This window comes from Anomaloglossus baeobatrachus (assembly GCF_048569485.1).
Source record: "Anomaloglossus baeobatrachus isolate aAnoBae1 chromosome 5 unlocalized genomic scaffold, aAnoBae1.hap1 SUPER_5_unloc_23, whole genome shotgun sequence".
Taxonomy (NCBI): domain Eukaryota; kingdom Metazoa; phylum Chordata; class Amphibia; order Anura; family Aromobatidae; genus Anomaloglossus; species Anomaloglossus baeobatrachus.
This window is the reverse complement of record NW_027441799.1, coordinates 442,631-460,261: the sequence shown is the minus strand read 5'-3', so window position 1 is coordinate 460,261 and position 17,631 is coordinate 442,631. Positions and strand designations below refer to the sequence as shown.

General features: G+C 46.2%; 1 protein-coding gene across 1 annotated transcript; it reads right to left on the bottom strand.

Annotated features, from left to right (window-relative positions):
- Positions 1 to 416: 416 nt before the first annotated feature.
- LOC142259052 (uncharacterized) lies at positions 417 to 16,372 on the bottom strand. The gene is given in 5 exon segments (XM_075331580.1): positions 417 to 2,761; positions 2,763 to 4,431; positions 15,749 to 15,862; positions 15,946 to 16,069; positions 16,151 to 16,372. Coding segments are annotated over 5 exon segments (2,235 nt in total). The 3' UTR covers positions 417 to 2,655.
- Between the last annotated feature and the right edge of the window lie 1,259 nt (positions 16,373 to 17,631).

Sequence of the window (17,631 nt, the reverse complement as noted above, 5' to 3'; positions counted from 1 at the left end):
TGCATCTGTTAATAAATCCTGCTCTTGTTTGAAGTTTGCAGGCTCTAACTTATTTGCATCTTATCAAACCTGCTAAATCTGCAGGGGGTTGAATACTACTTGTAGGCACTGTAGCTTTGATGATTGGGGACCAGAGCGTCTTAAAAACTTCCACATATCTAGGATGCATAATCTGATTCAATTCTCCTCTCACTATTTTTGTGTGAATTGCCTACAGGTCTGCGCCAACTCCAAAGGTTTAAAGGCAAAATTATCACATCTAGTCAATAGAGAAAACTAGACATGAAATATATTTTACAAGCATTTATTAACAAAACAACAAGATTTGAAATGCAATTATATACAATGTGATATATTTAAGAGTTCCTATATCCAATCTGGGGCTGCGCTTTTTAATAAATAAAGCAATGGGCAACCTCAGATTAGTGAATTATCTAAATATAATCCAGTATCAAAACTATTCAAAAATATTCCTAAAGGCTCTCAAAAGGGCTAACAGTGTGCCAGCTAAAAAAGAAAATGAATACTCACTGCTCCCCACGCCATAATCCCGGCCACCTCTAGGCAATGAAATCAGCGCCAATGAAGAGGTCAGCGGTATTATATGCTTGAGGAGCAGTGAATATTCATTCTCTTTAATATTGGGAACACGTGATCACCAATCCTCTGGCTTACTGCAGTGGCTGGGAGATCACGTGTGTCTATTAGAGAATGAATATTCACTGCTTCCCAAGCCCATAATCCCGGCTGTGGGGAGCAGTGAATATTTCGGCAGCTTAAGTGTAACTGGAAGCACATGGCAGTAATGTCATGCGCTGCGCAGCTTACATGCTAAAGTCACTTGCCAGCATCAGAAGAGAACACCGTGCACAGGGAGAGCGGAGGGATGGGGAGTATAATCATTTATTTTCTTATGTGTGCAGCGTGATAGGGAAATATATACAAGAATGGGCCCGAGATGAGGGCCATATATACAAGGATGGGGATGTAACGACCGGATGCCGGTCATTATGACTATTAAGGTACGATGGCACTATGGAACACCCAGGGACACAAAGATGGTGAATAACAGTTTTCTTTATAAGTCTAAAAAAAATTTACAAAACCAGTTCTCTTACAACTTATGGGCCACAACAGCCTGGAATAAAAAAAAATAACAATTTATGCAACTTGGAGGACTTCAATTGTCGGTCTTTAGAGATGAACTGGACTATATTCCCCCCACCGGCCATACCGCTCCCTCCCCTATCTATTAATGGGGCTTACCCGAGTGCACTACTACAGATAACAGCACGTGATCCCTCCAAGGATATAATCTTACAACCACCTTCCCTTATTTTTACAATTCAATCAGGGTACCCGGCCAACTTCCCATATACAGTAAGATACAAGTGAATTTATGTACATGTACCGCTATGCAATACTCTGTACCTCACTGCCCCCAGACAGTGTGATGAAGCAAAGGAAGAATAGTCTGTTATTATCAGCACAACACAGCTTAACTTCTGATAAATTTCGGGTCAGAGCAAATGCCTCCGGATAAACAAGCAAGCACAGCTCCTTGTCAGCGAACAGTTTTTCAAAGAATAGTCTTCCTTCAAAGTGTCCTCTTCCTATCTGTCTGTCCCTAACTGACTATTAGTACACCGATCGGTCTCAGGTCAGTTGATACTCACAGAAGTCTTCCACCCAAGATGGCGTCGGTCTCCCTCAGACTGCTTCTGATTCACTCTTAGATGAGCTTATCCAAGCACTTTCTGGAGAAACGTTCGCTCAGATGAATTCCCCTCGTGAGGGGCCGTACGAGCTCCAAAGAAAAAAACAGGCAATCCTATTTGTCCAGAACACAGGAGTTCAACAACCTTCATCCTCTCTTGCAGCCTTCTTCCTGTCACTCTTTTCTTGCTTGTGCAGTCTCCAGATCTCAACTGAACTTTTAACTGTCTCTGTTTACGTTACCAGGGAAACCTAATGTAACCCCTTACTGTCTAGCAGTGTGACTGCCCTTAAGTGACAACTTTTGGCCATGTAAGTTATAGCATATATATATACACAATACTTCATTAACAAACAAGTTTATCTTATGTACATTTTCACCCTGTTACAGAGACATATATACTAAGACAAGAGCCATATATATACTCGGATGGGGACCATATATACCAGGATGGGATAAAGATGGGCAACATATACCATGATGAAAGACCTATATACGAGTATGGGAGACATATATACCTGGAAGGGGCCCAGTATGGGGGACATTAGTACAGAATTAGGGGATTTTATCCCCGTAACAGTGTCAGCAGCAGATCCTACCCATAACAGTGCTTCATGACCACATTTTTTGAGTTAGGTTTTGAAGGAGGAATATAGGGAAAAAACTATGTCTTATGGTTCAAAAAATACAATAATTTCTAAAAAGAAAGAAAATGGTTCTCTCTCTCTCACCAATTCTTACTTGAGCAATTGTAGCCGATTTTTGGATAAAACCCTTTGAATTATGGTACTTCATGATGGTTTCTCCCGTGTGACTCATCTGACAACAGGACCTGATTAATGATAAAAACATTTGGCAAATTCTGAACGCAAGAATGGCTGCTCCTCTCTGTTTGTTTTCTGTTGGTCGGCAAGACTTGATTTAAACATTTCAATTATTCACGTGAAAAAGGTTCCTTCCCTGTGTAGCTTCTTCATATGTTTAACAAGATCTGATTTCTGAGAATTACATTTTCCACATTCAGAACATAAAAATGATTTATTTTGTGTGATTTTTTTGATGGTAAACAAGACTTGATTTCTTAGTAAAACATTTACCACATTCTGAGCATGAAAACAGCTTCTCCCCTGTGTGAGATCTTTGATGCACAACAAGTTCTGATTTCTGAATAAAATATTTCCCACACTCTGCACATGAAAATGGCTTCTCCCCGGTGTGACGTCTTTGATGCACAACAAGATATGATTTATGAAGAAAACATTTCCCACAGTCTGAACATGAAAATGGCTTCTCCCCAGTGTGAGATCTTTGATGCCGAACAAGTTCTGATTTCCGATTAAAACATTTCTTACACTCTGAACATGAAAATGGCTTCTCCCCGGTGTGATATCTTTGATGCACAACAAGATATGATTTCTGAACAAAACATTTACCACATTCTGAACATGAAAATGGCTTCTCCCCTGTGTGACATCTTTGATGCCCAACAAGTTCTGATTTCCGAATAAAACATTTCCTACACTCTGAACATGAAAATGGCTTCTCCCCTGTGTGACATCTTTGATGCACAACAAGATCTGATTTCTGAATATAACATTTACCACATTCTGAACATGAAAATGGCTTCTCCCCTGTGTGACATCTTTGATGCCCAACAAGTTCTGATTTCCGAATAAAACATTTCCTACACTCTGAACATGAAAATGGCTTCTCCCCTGTGTGACATCTTTGATGCACAACAAGATCTGATTTCTGAATATAACATTTACCACATTCTGAACATGAAAATGGCTTCTCCCCGGTGTGAAATCTTTGATGCACAACAAGATCTATTTTCTGAATAAAACATTTCCCACATTCTGAACATGAAAATGACTTCTCCCCTGTGTGATATATTTGATGCCTAACAAGGTGTGATTTCTGAATAAAACATTTCCCACATTCTGAACATGAAAATGGCTTCTCCCCTGTGTGACATCTTTGATGCACAACAAGTTCTGATTTCCGAATAAAACATTTCCCACACTCTGAACATGAAAATGGCTTCTCCCCTGTGTGATATCTTTGATGGCTAACAAGGTGTGATTTCTGAATAAAACATTTACCACATTCTGAACATAAAAATGGCTTCTCCCCTGTGTGACATCTTTGATGCCTAACAAGATCTGATTTGAAATTAAAACATTTCCCACACTCTGAACATGAAAATGGCTTCTCCCCTGTGTGACGTTTTCCATGGTTAAGAAGACTTGATTTACTAGTAAAACATTTACCACATTCCAAGCATAAATATGGCTTCTCTCCTGTGTGATATCTTTGATGGTGAGCAAGGGTTATTTTCTGAGTAAACCATTTTCCACATTCTGGGCATGAAAATGGCTTCTTACCTGTGTGAGATTTTTGATGGATATTAAGATGTGATTTTCTGGTAAAACATTTCCCACATTTTGAACATGAAAATGGTTTCACCCTTGTAGGAGCCGTTTCATGTTCCATTTCCCTTCTGTAACTTTTATTTTGCTTACAATTCTGTGATAAATCGGAATTTTGGACTTGTTTGAAAAGATCTGATGATGAAGCTTTCAGAGGAAGGGCTGGAGGTATATCTGGGACAGCAGCATGCTCTTCATATGTATCATGTGTGATACTTTCTTCATCTATTTTAAATTCTGAAGATAATAGATTTCCATCTGAACTCTCAATACAGTCATCTGCTAAAAATAAACACAATGTTATTATTTTTTAATATTATCTTGAAAGTACATTTTTTTAAACCATAACATCAGATATTAAATTAGAAAAAAATGTATTCTGAATCTGTTGTCCAATTTCGACATCTAAAGGCTACTTTACATGGTACGCTCTATCGTGCGATAGCACGAGCGATCGTACCCGCCCCCGTCGTTTGTGCGTCACGGGCAATTTGTTGCCCGTGGCGCACAAACTCATTAACCCCCATTACACGTACTTACCTCCCGCACGACCTCGCTGTGGGTGGTGAACATCCTCTTCCTGAAGGGGGAGAGACGTTCGGCGTCACAGCGACGTCACACAGCTGCCGGCCAATAGAAGCGGAGGGGTGGAGATGAGCGGGACGTAAACATCCCGCCCATTTTTTGAAAATGAGCGACATGTCAACGATCAACGATAAGGTGAGTATTTTTGCTCGTTCACATTCGCTCGTAGCTTTTACATGCTACGATATATCAAGCGATGCCGGATGTGCGTCACGGAATCCGTGACCCCAACGACATATCGCCCGATATATCGTAGCGTGTAAAGCCCGCTTTAAGGCATCGCTAACGATATATCGCTGAGGTCACGGAATTCATGACGCACATCTGGCATCGTTAGCGACGTCGTTGCGTGTGACACCTATGAGTGTTTGCTAACGATTGCAAATAGGTGAAAAATCGTTTATCGTTGACATGTCGTTCATTTTCTAAATATCGTTGATATTTGTGATTGCTGGTTGTTCGTCATTCCTGAGGCAGCACACATCGCTATGTGTGACACCCCGGGAACGACGAACAACAGTGTACCTGCGTCCGCCGGCAACGAGGTGGAAGTGACGTTTATGCGTCTGCTCTCCGCCTCTCCGCTTCTATTGGTGGGCTACTGTGTGACGTCGCTGTGACGGCGCACACAAACCTCCCCCTTAAAAAAGAGGTTGTTCGCTGCCCACAGCGACGTCGTTAGGAAGGTATATCCTTGTGACGCCTCCTAATGATATTGTTCGCCACGGGCAGCGATTTGCCCGTGATGCACAAACAACGGGGGCGAATGTGATCGCTAACGATAACGCTAGTGATACCAAAGCGTGTAAAGCGGCTTAATTGTAGTGATGGGCGATCCCCCAGATGGTCGGAATCGGGGAGACTCGTCGGATCATTTTGTAAAGATCGAGATCGGGATTGAGATAGCACGATCTTGCGTTCGATCACCGATCTTGGACATTACAGTTATGGGATGGGGCGGGGGGGCTGTAAAATAAAGAATACAGTTAATAATAAACATTGTCATTATACTTACAGGTCCGGCGACGCGTCCTGCACTCTGTCTCCCGCAGCTTCTGCTTCCAAGTATGATCATCGCGGTGTCCTCCCGGTAACCAAAGGACCTCCTGTGATGTCATAGCCATGTGATCAGTCAGGTGGGAATGTTGTATTATCTCATTGGCTACAGACTGGGTCACATGATTATGACATCATGCAAAGGTCCTAAAGTGTCAGCATGCTCGCCGGTACACGGTGCTTGCCCGAGCATCTCAGTACTCAGTAAACTCGGCGACCGCCGTGTACCGGAGAGATGCTCGGGCACATGCTCGGCACTCCCTCCCTGCACGTTGGCGCTCTTTACAGAGTTAGCCCACATGCAGGGATTGGCTGCCACAGCCGGTGATGAATAGTGGCGTCGGGAATCAGTTGATTGGAGATCACTGTTACTATAGTATAGTAACCGGTTCGTTAGCTTACTATGACAATGTTGGCAGCAGTGACATCACCGCTTACCAACCCGCAGCCTCTGATCACTCATTGAGCAATTAGACAGTGCGGGAGCAGCAGCGCTCTTCCTCCCCCGTGCATTCTAACATAGCAGAGCTAGATCGGTGACAGAAGACCAGGATCGTGGAGGGGTGAGAGGGAGTAATAAAGATGGAGTCCCTAAGTATGTCTGTGTATTTATTTCTAATAAAGTATTTTTTCTCTGTGTGGTATATTTTTTTTTTAACCCTTTATGGGAGATTCTTAATGGCCGGATCAAACTTGCCTGATATTAAGAATCTTGGGCTTAACACCAGCTGGTAGAACAAATCTGGTAGTAACCCCTTATTACCCAGCCTGCCACCCACCACCAGGGCCGCTGAGGAGTTGGATACAGCGCCAGAAGATGGCGGCGGCTGCGGACTGCAATTTGCAGCTGGGGGGCCCAGAAAGCTTGGGCCACCCTGCGCTGTGGATTCCATTCCCCAGCTGCCTAGTTGTACCTGGCTGGATACAAAAATTGGGCGAAGCACACATCTTTTTTTTTTTTCTAAGTATTTCATGAAATTCATGAAATAATTAAAAAAATGGCTTCCCTATATTTTTGGTTCCCAGCCAGGTACAAATAGGCAGCTAGGGGTTGGGAGCAGCCCGTACCTGTCTGCTGTACCTGGCTAGCATACAAAAATATGGCGACGCTCATGTCATTTTTTTTTCTTTTTTGGCAAAAAAAACTTTAAAAAAAGGGCTTCCCTGTATTTTGATTGCCAGCCAAGATAATGCCAGGCAGATGAGGGTAGCAGCCTGTAGCCATCTGCCTTATGTGCGCTGAGAATAAAAAATACTGCGAAGTGCTACGTCATTTTTTAAAATTATTTACTTTTATACAAATATATATATATATATATATATATATATATATATATATATATATATATATATATATATATATATATATATATATATATATATATGTGTATATATATATATATATATTTTATTTAGATAGATACATAGATAGATATGTATATATATGTACATATATAAATATATGTACATATGCATATATAATATACACACACACATATACAACTCTGGCAAAAATTAAAAAACCACTGCAAAATTTTCAGTTTTTCTGATTTTTTCTTTTCTTTATATTTTTAATTAAAATGTAAATTGCTCTTTTATTCTATAAACTACTGACAACGTCTCCGAATTTCCAACCAAAACATTTTGTATTTATTTTACAACAATTAACATTTTACTCAAAAATATACCTATGAAGAGAAAAACTGAAGATTTTGCAGTGGTCTTTTAACTTTTGCCAAAGCTGTGTGTGTAAATATATATATATAATACATATTTTTATAAATAAAATGTACACAATATATAGATGTATAAAAATAAATAATTTTAAAAAATGCCGTAGTGCTCCGTGGTATTTTTGATACTAAGCGCAGATGAAGCGGACGGCTACGGGCTGCCACCTCCACCCCATCTGCCTGGCTTTACCTGACTGGCAATCAAAATACAGGGAAGCCCATTATTTATTTATTTTTTTAAAATTATTTAAAAATAATAATAATAAAAAAAAAAATGCGTGGGTTCCCGCTGTATTTTGATCGCCAGTCAGGTACAGCCAGTCAGCTAGGGGCTGGGATTCTCGGCAGCCCGCAGCCGCCCTTGGAAATGTCGCATTGTTCCTTCATCCAGTGACCCTAGTGGCGGTGGCACGCTGGGTGATAAAGGGGTTAATATCAGTTTTGTATTCTCAGATGGTACTAAGCCCGAAATTCATGGAGTCACACCAAATTAGACATGGCCACCATGTATTTCTAGTAAACAGTACAAAAAATACAACACAGAGAAAAAATTTTTTTATTAGAAATATAACAAAAAAAACATTTAGAGAATCCATCTTTATAATAAAAAAATCCTAAATCTGACGTAATCCATAGGTAGAGCATTGTCAGTTTCATCACTCTGTACAGACACAGTCTATACACAGTGAGAAGCAGAGAGCATTGTCAGCTCTGCTACATCGTTCTGTACAGAGCAAGAAGCAAACTGACAGTGAGGGGATGATTGCACTTGCGTTTCGCATAGGCATCACCCCACACAGACTGATCTCAGAACAAGAGCACATTAGCTGCATGGAAACGCATGCAACCGACCCGCTGCTGTCTGGAGATTGAGTGCCGTGATACGATGCGACACTCGCACAGTGACAGTCAAAGTTCAATCTAGTCTATGAGCCATGGACTTGGGTGAACCCTGACGTCACCGCGAATACGGCCGAAAACAGCCGATGACTGCCGAGTGACGAGCAGTGCAGTGAATACCCCCGGAAGTTAAGAGGACCTTTGAAAACATCATAGTCATGTGACCAGTCTGTAAGCCAATGACTGTACAACATTCACACCAGCTGATCACATGGGTATGACATCAATGAAGGTCATGTAAGTCCAGTGTTAGTTACCGGGCGGCACAGCAATGATCGGACGGACGCGGAGGCAAAAGCGGCTGGGAGATAGTCTGCAGGATGCGTCGCGGGACCTGTAAGTATGATCATAATGGTTTTTATTTTAATAATGTGCTTTCTTTTTACAGCCCCTGGACCGATCTGTAACACGAGCTTTCCAGGAAAGCTTGTGATCAGGAACGTGCACACGATCACTATGTGATCAGTACGATCCCTGATCTTTACAAAATCGGGATCGCCCATCCCTATCTAAGAGTTATGTACCACCACCCACGACAGCAGTCGGGCTGCTCGGATCCGGATCCGCGGTGGCTCGAGGGGTCTCCGGACCCGAGGGGGTCGTGTGGTGACTCAAACTAAAAGGGGGGTATTTACAGGGGACAGTTTTAGTAAGAGTTCGTGACGCAACCCACGGTGTGTGGTAAGGTGGAGTACCACCACTGCCGTTGGGAGCACCCGGTGGCGATGGCATGGCAGCCAGGTGTTTTAACCCCTCCGTGGGTAGGGGAGAATATCCTGGGGCTCGGTGGTTATGATAATGGGGCCGTCGAGGAGGAAAGGGTCACTGCGTACGCACTCAGTCCAATAATGCCGACACCGACAACTTGTAAACCAAAGTCCTGAGCACTGATGCAACAAGGCTGGAGCAGGCTGGGTCCGTGCCCGTTGGTGTTACTTGTTAGCCTGTAACTTTTTTCCGTAGCACCTTCATTCTAAGTGGCCCCTGTAGTGTGAAACTAGTCAGGTCCCGCTCACCAGTATGGCTAACGGAATGAGCTTGCTCTCAGGGTTCACGCTTGAGATTTTTTGGACAGTATTTGGGAAGTCCTATCCCCCTCATTGCGCTAGTACCCAGATTTTGGAGCGGGTGGAGGACGGCTCTTGCAGACAACGTCCTCGTCGAGTAAATTACCAGGACGCTTGAAGCTACGTCCCAGCCTAGGGTCCGCGTAGGCCGCCGCCTCCGTGGCAGTACCGTGCCCCTTGAAACGATCCCCTGCGACCGGGGTTCCATCTCCCACCAGGCCAGACCAACGTCTGCTACCTGGGATTGGTACAAGAGCCCAGCTCCACTGCGTGTCCTCTCACTGCAAGAGTCACAGTACCCTGTGACGACCTGATAGGCCAGGGCGTCACATTCCCCTTTGGTTTAACGTAGCTCGTCCCCGAGCTACAGGACACCAGAAATTTAGTTTTTATTTTTTTCAAACTGTTTAAAATGGGTAGAAAAGGGTTAACATTTTATTTACAGGTTCATTCCACGCAGGGGAGGCTCGTCACTTAAACGTTACAACTGTTAAGAGTTCATCTGCCAACAGGGGGACGCTACTGGTTTTAATGGCAGCGGAGACTCAACCTACTCCTTTTCAGCCCCTTCCTGTGACAGTCCAGTCCCAATGTCCCGGATCCCAATAACCTGCCACCCAAACAACCTGACCTCAGGATACCTATCCGTGGGTCCGTGACCAGGTTAAGGTCCCAGGTGATGTGTCAGATGACTCTGGTTGGCACAGGAGGTGAAACTATATACAAGACACAAGTTCGTGTTGGTCACGCCAGTCCTGTGACCGTGGTCCATATTTACTTAACTATAGAACGAACAAAGTCCATGTACCGGGTGTACACACTGTAGAGAATCTGGCTGAAAATCAGGTAACTTCTCCGTTCATTTAAAATTGGTTAATTAAGACACTCATTTGCTAGCAGTTTCTATATGAAAAATAACAAACTGTGAAAAACAATAAACAAAAACACTGATACCTAACAGTTCTATGGCTTCGTAAAACTACTGGTATTATTAACATTTTTAAACACTCATAACTCTTACATGGCCTGGTACCGCAACCATTATCGCGGACGCCCGGCTGCAGAGGCCGGCATGACTTTGCCATCACTCAAAACGTGCCGCTCTACCTCCAGGGCATACCAGCCCCACTCTTTCAACTTCTGTTGGTCAGTGCGGGCAGCAATCTCCCGTCGTCGCTGGTGCGGTGTTGTCATCTTCATCTGTAACTTCTGGTGGTGTCGTTTCCAGAAGTGGGCGTCAGCGTCCAGTCTCTACTCCCTAGCTGGCTCTAGCTTTAAGTGAACTTTTGCGGCCCCAACAGCCGATGAGACGCCGCGTGGCAGTGGAACCGGTGTAGCTCTAGGCTCCACTTCCGCCTTGACGGACTGAAGAACTGAATGCTCCGCAGCCGGGGTTGCAGGGTCCGGGTGCTCCACCACTGAGGACAGGCCCGGAGATGCGGCCGAGTCTGGTCTGGCCGGGGTCCGGATGACCGCTGTAATGACAGGGATGAGGGACAGCACGTGGTTTCTGCAGCTGGAGCTCTGTTCAAAGGCACCGAAAGTTCCGCTGCCGGGGTTGGCGTGGGCAGCTCGGCGTCCGCCGAGGACGGAGTAGGTGACGGTGGAATGCTCGCCGTAAGCGGGGGCGGTCCGGATCCCTCAGCTTGAGTGGCCGGATTAGGGTAATCGACAGGGACTGGGTAACCGCTTATCATCTCTTCTCGTGGGACTTCCATCTCAGGGGCTCGCACAGACATCGCCAGGCTCCTCATCTCTTCCCTCCAGTGGTTCAGTATCAACAGAAACTGCGTCCGCATTCTCCTGCACAAATGCTCCGTCTCTTCCTCTATACAAGTCGCGGCCCCGGGAACAGCACGTTCCGGTGACCAGCTCCGCTCCGCCATCTTGCCTCTGTGTGGTCAGGAACGTTATGGCAGAGTCCTGGTGTCCCTGGTTCTCTTTCGCTACATTCCGGCACGCCCACTCGGTTTTCTCCCAGCACTCTTTCACGCGCTATGGCCCTCTGGGAGCTTCCGGTTCCTGTTTCTCGCTGAGGACGAAGGGCGGGGCTTCTGCTTTGTGCGCTTTCACGGGGAAGATGGCGTTTTGGCGCGGAAAATGGTGGAAAAGTGGCAGAATTGGTGGGATACAGAATTTTGACTCGCAGTTTTCGGTTCTAAGGCGCACGTCACCCAGGTAAGTGGGTCCTGCTCGTATCCTGTTTGTGACGCTTTTGAGGTGTACCGCCCCCACGACAGCAGTTGGACGGCTCGGATCCGGATCCGCAGTGGCTCTAAGAGTCTCCAGACCAGAGGGGGTCGTGCGGTCACTCAAACTAAAAGGGGGGTATTTACAAGGGACAGTTTTAGTAAGAGTTCGTGACCCCACCCACGGTGTGTGGTAAGGTGGAGTACCACCACTGCCGTTGGGAGCACCCGGTGGCGATACTATTGCAGCCAGGTGTTTTAACCCCTACGTGGGTAGGGGGGAATGCCCCGAGGCTTGGTGGTGATGATAAGGGGACCGTCGGGGAGTAAAGGGTCACTGCGTACTCACTCAGTCCAATAATGCTAGCACCGACAACTTGTAAACCAAAGTCCTGAGCACTGCTGCAGCAAGGCTGGAGCACGCTGGGTCCGTGCCCGTTGGTGTTGCTTGTTAGCCTGTAACCTTTTTCCGTGGCACCTTCTTTCTAAGTGGCCCCTGTAGTGTGAAACTAGTTGGGTCCAGCTCACCACTATGGCTAACGGAATGAGCTTGCTCTCAGGGTTCACGCTTGAGATTTTTTGGACAGTATTTGGGAAGTCCTATCCCCCTCGTTGTGCTAGTACCCCAATTTTGGAGCACGTGGAGGACGGCTCTTGAAGACTCCGTCCTCGTCGGGTAAATTACCAGGACACTTAAAGCTACTTCCCGGCCTAGGGTCCGCATACCCCATCGGGCTTTGGCCCCTGCCCGGAGATGGCACAAGACCGCCGGACTGCCCTCTGTGGCACTACAGTGCCCCTTGAAACGATCCAATGCGACCAGGGTTCCAGCTCCCACCAGGCCAGACCAACGTCTGCTACCTGGGATTGGTACAGAAGCCCAGCTCCACTGTGTGACCTCTCACTGTAAGAGTCACTGCACAACTGGCATGCTCCTAACACTTCTGACCCTCCCTTACCAACTCTCCAAGTGGGTGGCCCTATTCTCTTCAGGTTGCCCAATGGGGGGTGTGTTGGGTGTGGTGCAGATTGTTCCCAGGATTTGTATAAGCCTGCTCTTAGCAACACCGATGGACAGGGACCCATAACCAAGGCGGATGCAGGTGCCATGCAGAAGGGCAGATTGCACACTACTTGTTACTCTGTGACGACCTGATAGGCCAGGGCGTCACAGTTACATCTTCGTTAATTTGAATCTCCCATTACTAGCACCTGTTCTCTGGAATGTGCTACATTAAATAATCTGATTGATTGTCACAATGTGACTTCAGGATAATGAGGGACAGGGGGCTCCTATACAGTCCCTCACGCTATGGGACCCTAAGCTGTTCCTAACCTCTTGATTACCCCTGAAGATGGAGATGCCCGAGTCCCGTGCCTTACTATTCTCCTGACCAAATCTAATCTGTTATCCCCCCGGGGAAGTTATGGGGCAGGAATATGATGGAAACACAGATTAAGACAGATGAAACACATTGCAAACTCACAGAAATAAAGAGTAAGAGACTAAGGAAAACAGCAAGAACAGAAAGGCAGCAACAAAAAGACAACAAGGGTTAACACCACAACAGCTCACAGTAATAATATACAACAACCACCTGTAAGTCTGGGTCACAACACCTCACCAGAGCAGTATAGGTAACCTATAGTTGGCATTAATGAAATAGTCCAGCGAGCATATGCAGAAGGGGAGCGATAGATACTTTCTCCTCTACAGCATGTGATCAAAGACATTAACAAGCTGCCCAGCAGAGAATAATTCTTGCTAGCCTCCCCAAGCCTGTGGTTCCATGCCTGCGTCTCCCTGCGCTGCTCACAGATATCAGAGAAGTGAACATGCAGAGTACCAGAATCTATAATTGCCACAGATCCTGACACCGCCATGACAGTTGGCAAAACCTGCAAAAATCTCCTTGTAACATTGATCCACAACATTGACGATTTCAAAGAATTTTTTATCAAAGACGAACATAAAATAGTTACAGACAGATGCCGGATATTTAATGGAGTTGTCTGGGACTGTAACGTTGATGGCCTATCCTTGGGCTTTATAACCAAAGCAGGTAGCAGGGTCTTGCAGTCTGTGCAGATAAACATTAGGGCTCCAACTCATCAAGACCGGCAATGGACACTGACAAATGACATCATGGACTGGAGTTGTACCACCCCGGGGCTCGGCCGGCTGCCGAGCCACTCAGATCCGTGCTCGTCGGTGGGGTGGCTCAAGCTCCTCACGGACCCGGGGGTCCTGTCCCTCTCCGAAAAGGGGTGGTTTGTTTTGGGGATTTGTGTTAGAGTTCGTGACGCCACCCACGGGTTGTGGTGAATAGATGGACACCACCGCTGCCGTTAACTAGGCTCCCGGGAACGGTGTGGTGGAGCTTGGTGTTAACCCCTCCGTGGGTAGGGGGTGATGGTCCCGTGGCCCGGGGAGAGAGTCGCTGATGTGGTGCTGGTGTAAGGCAGTGTTGGTGTGGTGCGGTGCGGCGCTCGGCCCGAGGGCACTGGTGTACTCACTATGACAAACACGATGGAGTCTCTGGTAAACCAAAACAAGATGGTGGACGGTGCCCGCAGCCGGCTGCGTTTCTCTCCTGTTGTCGGGTTAGTGGTGGTCGCCTTTCTCCTGCACCTGCTGTTGTCAACTTTGCTGCCTTCGCTTCAGCGACGGTAGTCCGCTCCCCAGCTGTTGGTGTGCTGGGGAACCCGTTTGCCTGCAGACGCTGGCCCTTTGGATCTCTAGCCGTGGCGGTGGCTCTCTATCCCTATCGTAGGGCTGTTATCCTCAGTGAGGCCTTGGTTGGGAAAGGACCTTGGGTCCAGACCGCAATCAGTCAATTCGACTCGGTCCAGTGGCTTCTGGGCTTCGTACTGGGTCTGAGTACCCCTTCTGGTGCTCCGGTTTCCAATCGGCTTCCCGGTTCGGTACCGGCGGGTCACCACCCGTCCCCGGTCCCTACGATTCCACCGGCCGTAATCCCGACTCCTGCAGACGGTCATCACCGTCTGCCTTCTGGCCACAGGGTGTCTGGGCTCCTACCCAGACCCCTGACAGAAGTTTTACTCCGAACTCGCTCTCCCTACTCCTCTCCTTCCTCTCCCTTTCACTGTCAACTCTCTTCTGTTTTTCCTGTCTCAGGCCATCAGAACTCGTCGGTGGGCGTGGTCAATCGCCTGGCCATGCCCCCACCTGGTGTGGACCTCAGAACCTGAGAGAGGTGACTCAGGGTTTTTGGGTGGCTGTTGGTACCCTTTTTAGGGGGGGGGGGTGTTGTGTATGGGACTACCTGGGACGACCTGGCTAGTCCAGGGCGTCACAGAGTGAGATTTCTGGCATAGGGAACGCCGCAGCTTGTTATGAATTAGAGAAGTGGTGGCATCACTCACTTCTACTGGCCAAGCTCTGCCCATTTTGGCAAAGCTGGTTAAAATTGGCGTGAACACACACACCAGCCTTTGGTCACATGATGTGATGTAAAAAAGGTCCTTAAGCAGTCCTATAATTGGCATATAAACACTGGGGCTGCTAGGATTATGGAGGCCCTGTGAAATTGTCCAATTTGCTCTCCCTTTTCCCTAATACCAGTCCTGCATACCAGCCTGTGTCCTGTTCAGTTCATTTAGACTCGTGCAATTAAGAGACCTTTGGTTACATCATGTCACATGACTTTGAAATCATCAAAGGTCCTTAAACAAGCAACCTTAGAATACAACTGATGTAGTCCATAAGAGAGTGGGGTTCCTCAGAAATTGCGCAGTTTGATTCCTCCCAACTCCTGACTGTAACTAGGGCTTATTCTTGGAGTAGAGCTTATATTTCAAGCATTCTCCAAAAATCCCATAAAATCATGTTAGGGCTTATTTTCAGTTTAGGTCATAATTTCAAGGAAACATTCATGAACCCTCTGCAGGTGTTTAAGTTGCCTTCATAACAACATAGAGAAGACACTAGAAGCAAACAGCAGAAGAAGCACAAGCAAAGAAAATACAGCTGACAAAAACAGAGCAGAAAACCTAAAAATGTAAACACAAAATTAGTGCAGAAAGTACATGAGTAGATATCTCTTACTGGATAGAGCTGGAGGAGACACATCCTGAGGAACATCGGGATCTTCTTGTTTACAATCCTGTGGGAGAAGAGGATGGGGACATCTCTCTGGTGTTGTCCTCTTACTGGATAGAGCTGGAGGAGACACAAACATGGACTGAATTCATCCCTTACATACAGATAATTATAGGCCGTGTGTATTTAGTCCTGTCTATTACCTGGTGATGTGAGGGGCTGGGGAACCTCCATCATGACGTCCTTGTACAGATCTTTGTGTCCTTCTAAATACTCCCACTCCTCCATGGAGAAATAGACGGTGACGTCCTGACACCTTATAGGAACCTAACATATACAATGATACCGTCACCCCCGATCCCTTCATAGCGTTACTGTATAATGTCCCAGCATTCCCAGCAGTGTCACCTCTCCAGTCAGCAGCTCAATCATCTTGTAGGTGAGTTCTAGGATCTTCTGGTCATTGATGTCCTCATGTATCGGGGGGTGAGGTGGAGGCCCCGTGATTGGGCTCAGGGGTCTTCCCCATCCCTCAAACACAGGGGCCTGACAGCGCTCACTAGAGGTCTTCTTCACTACTGTGTAATCCTGGTTATGGAGAGACACAGTAATAAATCTCACTCCAGACATTTCCAGAGTCCTCACCTCTCCAGTTCTGTCCATCTGTTATTCCCATAGATAAGAATGATATAATGTGACGTCATCAGAATCTCTCACCTCTCCAGTAAGCCGGAAGAGGATCTCTAGGGTGAGGTGTAATATCCTCTCCGCCATCTTGTCCCTGTCCATATCCATCCTTGATGAGTCAATCAGGAGAATTCTCTTATATAGAAGATCTCCACTGAGAGGATCCGATATTGTAGGACCCTGAATGGGGAGAAGATGACGATGTAACATCATAAAGAATCCGCTGTAATAATACAATTTTTGGAGATAACCTTTCACTAGATAGGGATGATTGACGCACTGCCATGAGGAGTCCAGACTAACTCTGCTGCCTCATTACAGTGAATGGATCTTTTGGGGGTTTCATCTGAATCATGTCATTTGAAGAATTACATGTAAACCTGTCATGCTAATAGGTTGAGGAGAAGGGATGTAGCCTCTCTGAGTCCTGAACCAGGCTTATCCAGAGGGGCATCATTAAGTGCCTACCCAGTCATCACCAGAGACTCTTGAGATTGGACTTTGCTGACAGTAGGCACCAGTTACCAATGTGTTCCACCAAGAGGCTGTGTTTCATGAGAAAGATGGGGTGGGAACCACTGCCTCTAGGCAAGAACAGGAAGGATAAACCCTGTCACTTACTCTGACCAATCCTCAGCTCCCCGATGTCCCAAGACAGATTCTTTCACGTCGTGCGACAATCACGTATTTTACCCTAATCGCAACCGTGTCTAATGAGCAGGGCAGGAGGAACACTAGTCCTGCTTTATGATAATGACACAAAAGGAAAAAGAAACTGCATTCCCAAACAACAAGTGGTAAAAAAGGGGGATGGAAGAGAAATGAATAAAAAGGGAGATGATCAATAGGAAGACACCAAAGAAAACTTCCAAGCAGCAATCTCCAGGATCAAATTCAAAACAATTTCTCTTTCCATGGCTCTCACCTTCATGCCAGCACCATGGAAAAGCAAGTTATCCCTGGCAACTACTGAGGTAAAGTGGTGAGAACTTATACCAGGGAGGAGTGCAAAAATCAGAACAGCAGAGACAACTCAGGATGGTAAGCCAAGAAAGACACCAGGGTCCGCTTAACCCTAGCAGCACCAGCACAAGGTTCGTCTGCACAGCTAAGTGGAAAGCAAAGCAGATCCAAGTAGTGCTGGCTGGCGCGTTGACCTTCTGACCCATGGGATAGGGGCGACCTCTCTCTGTCTGATAACC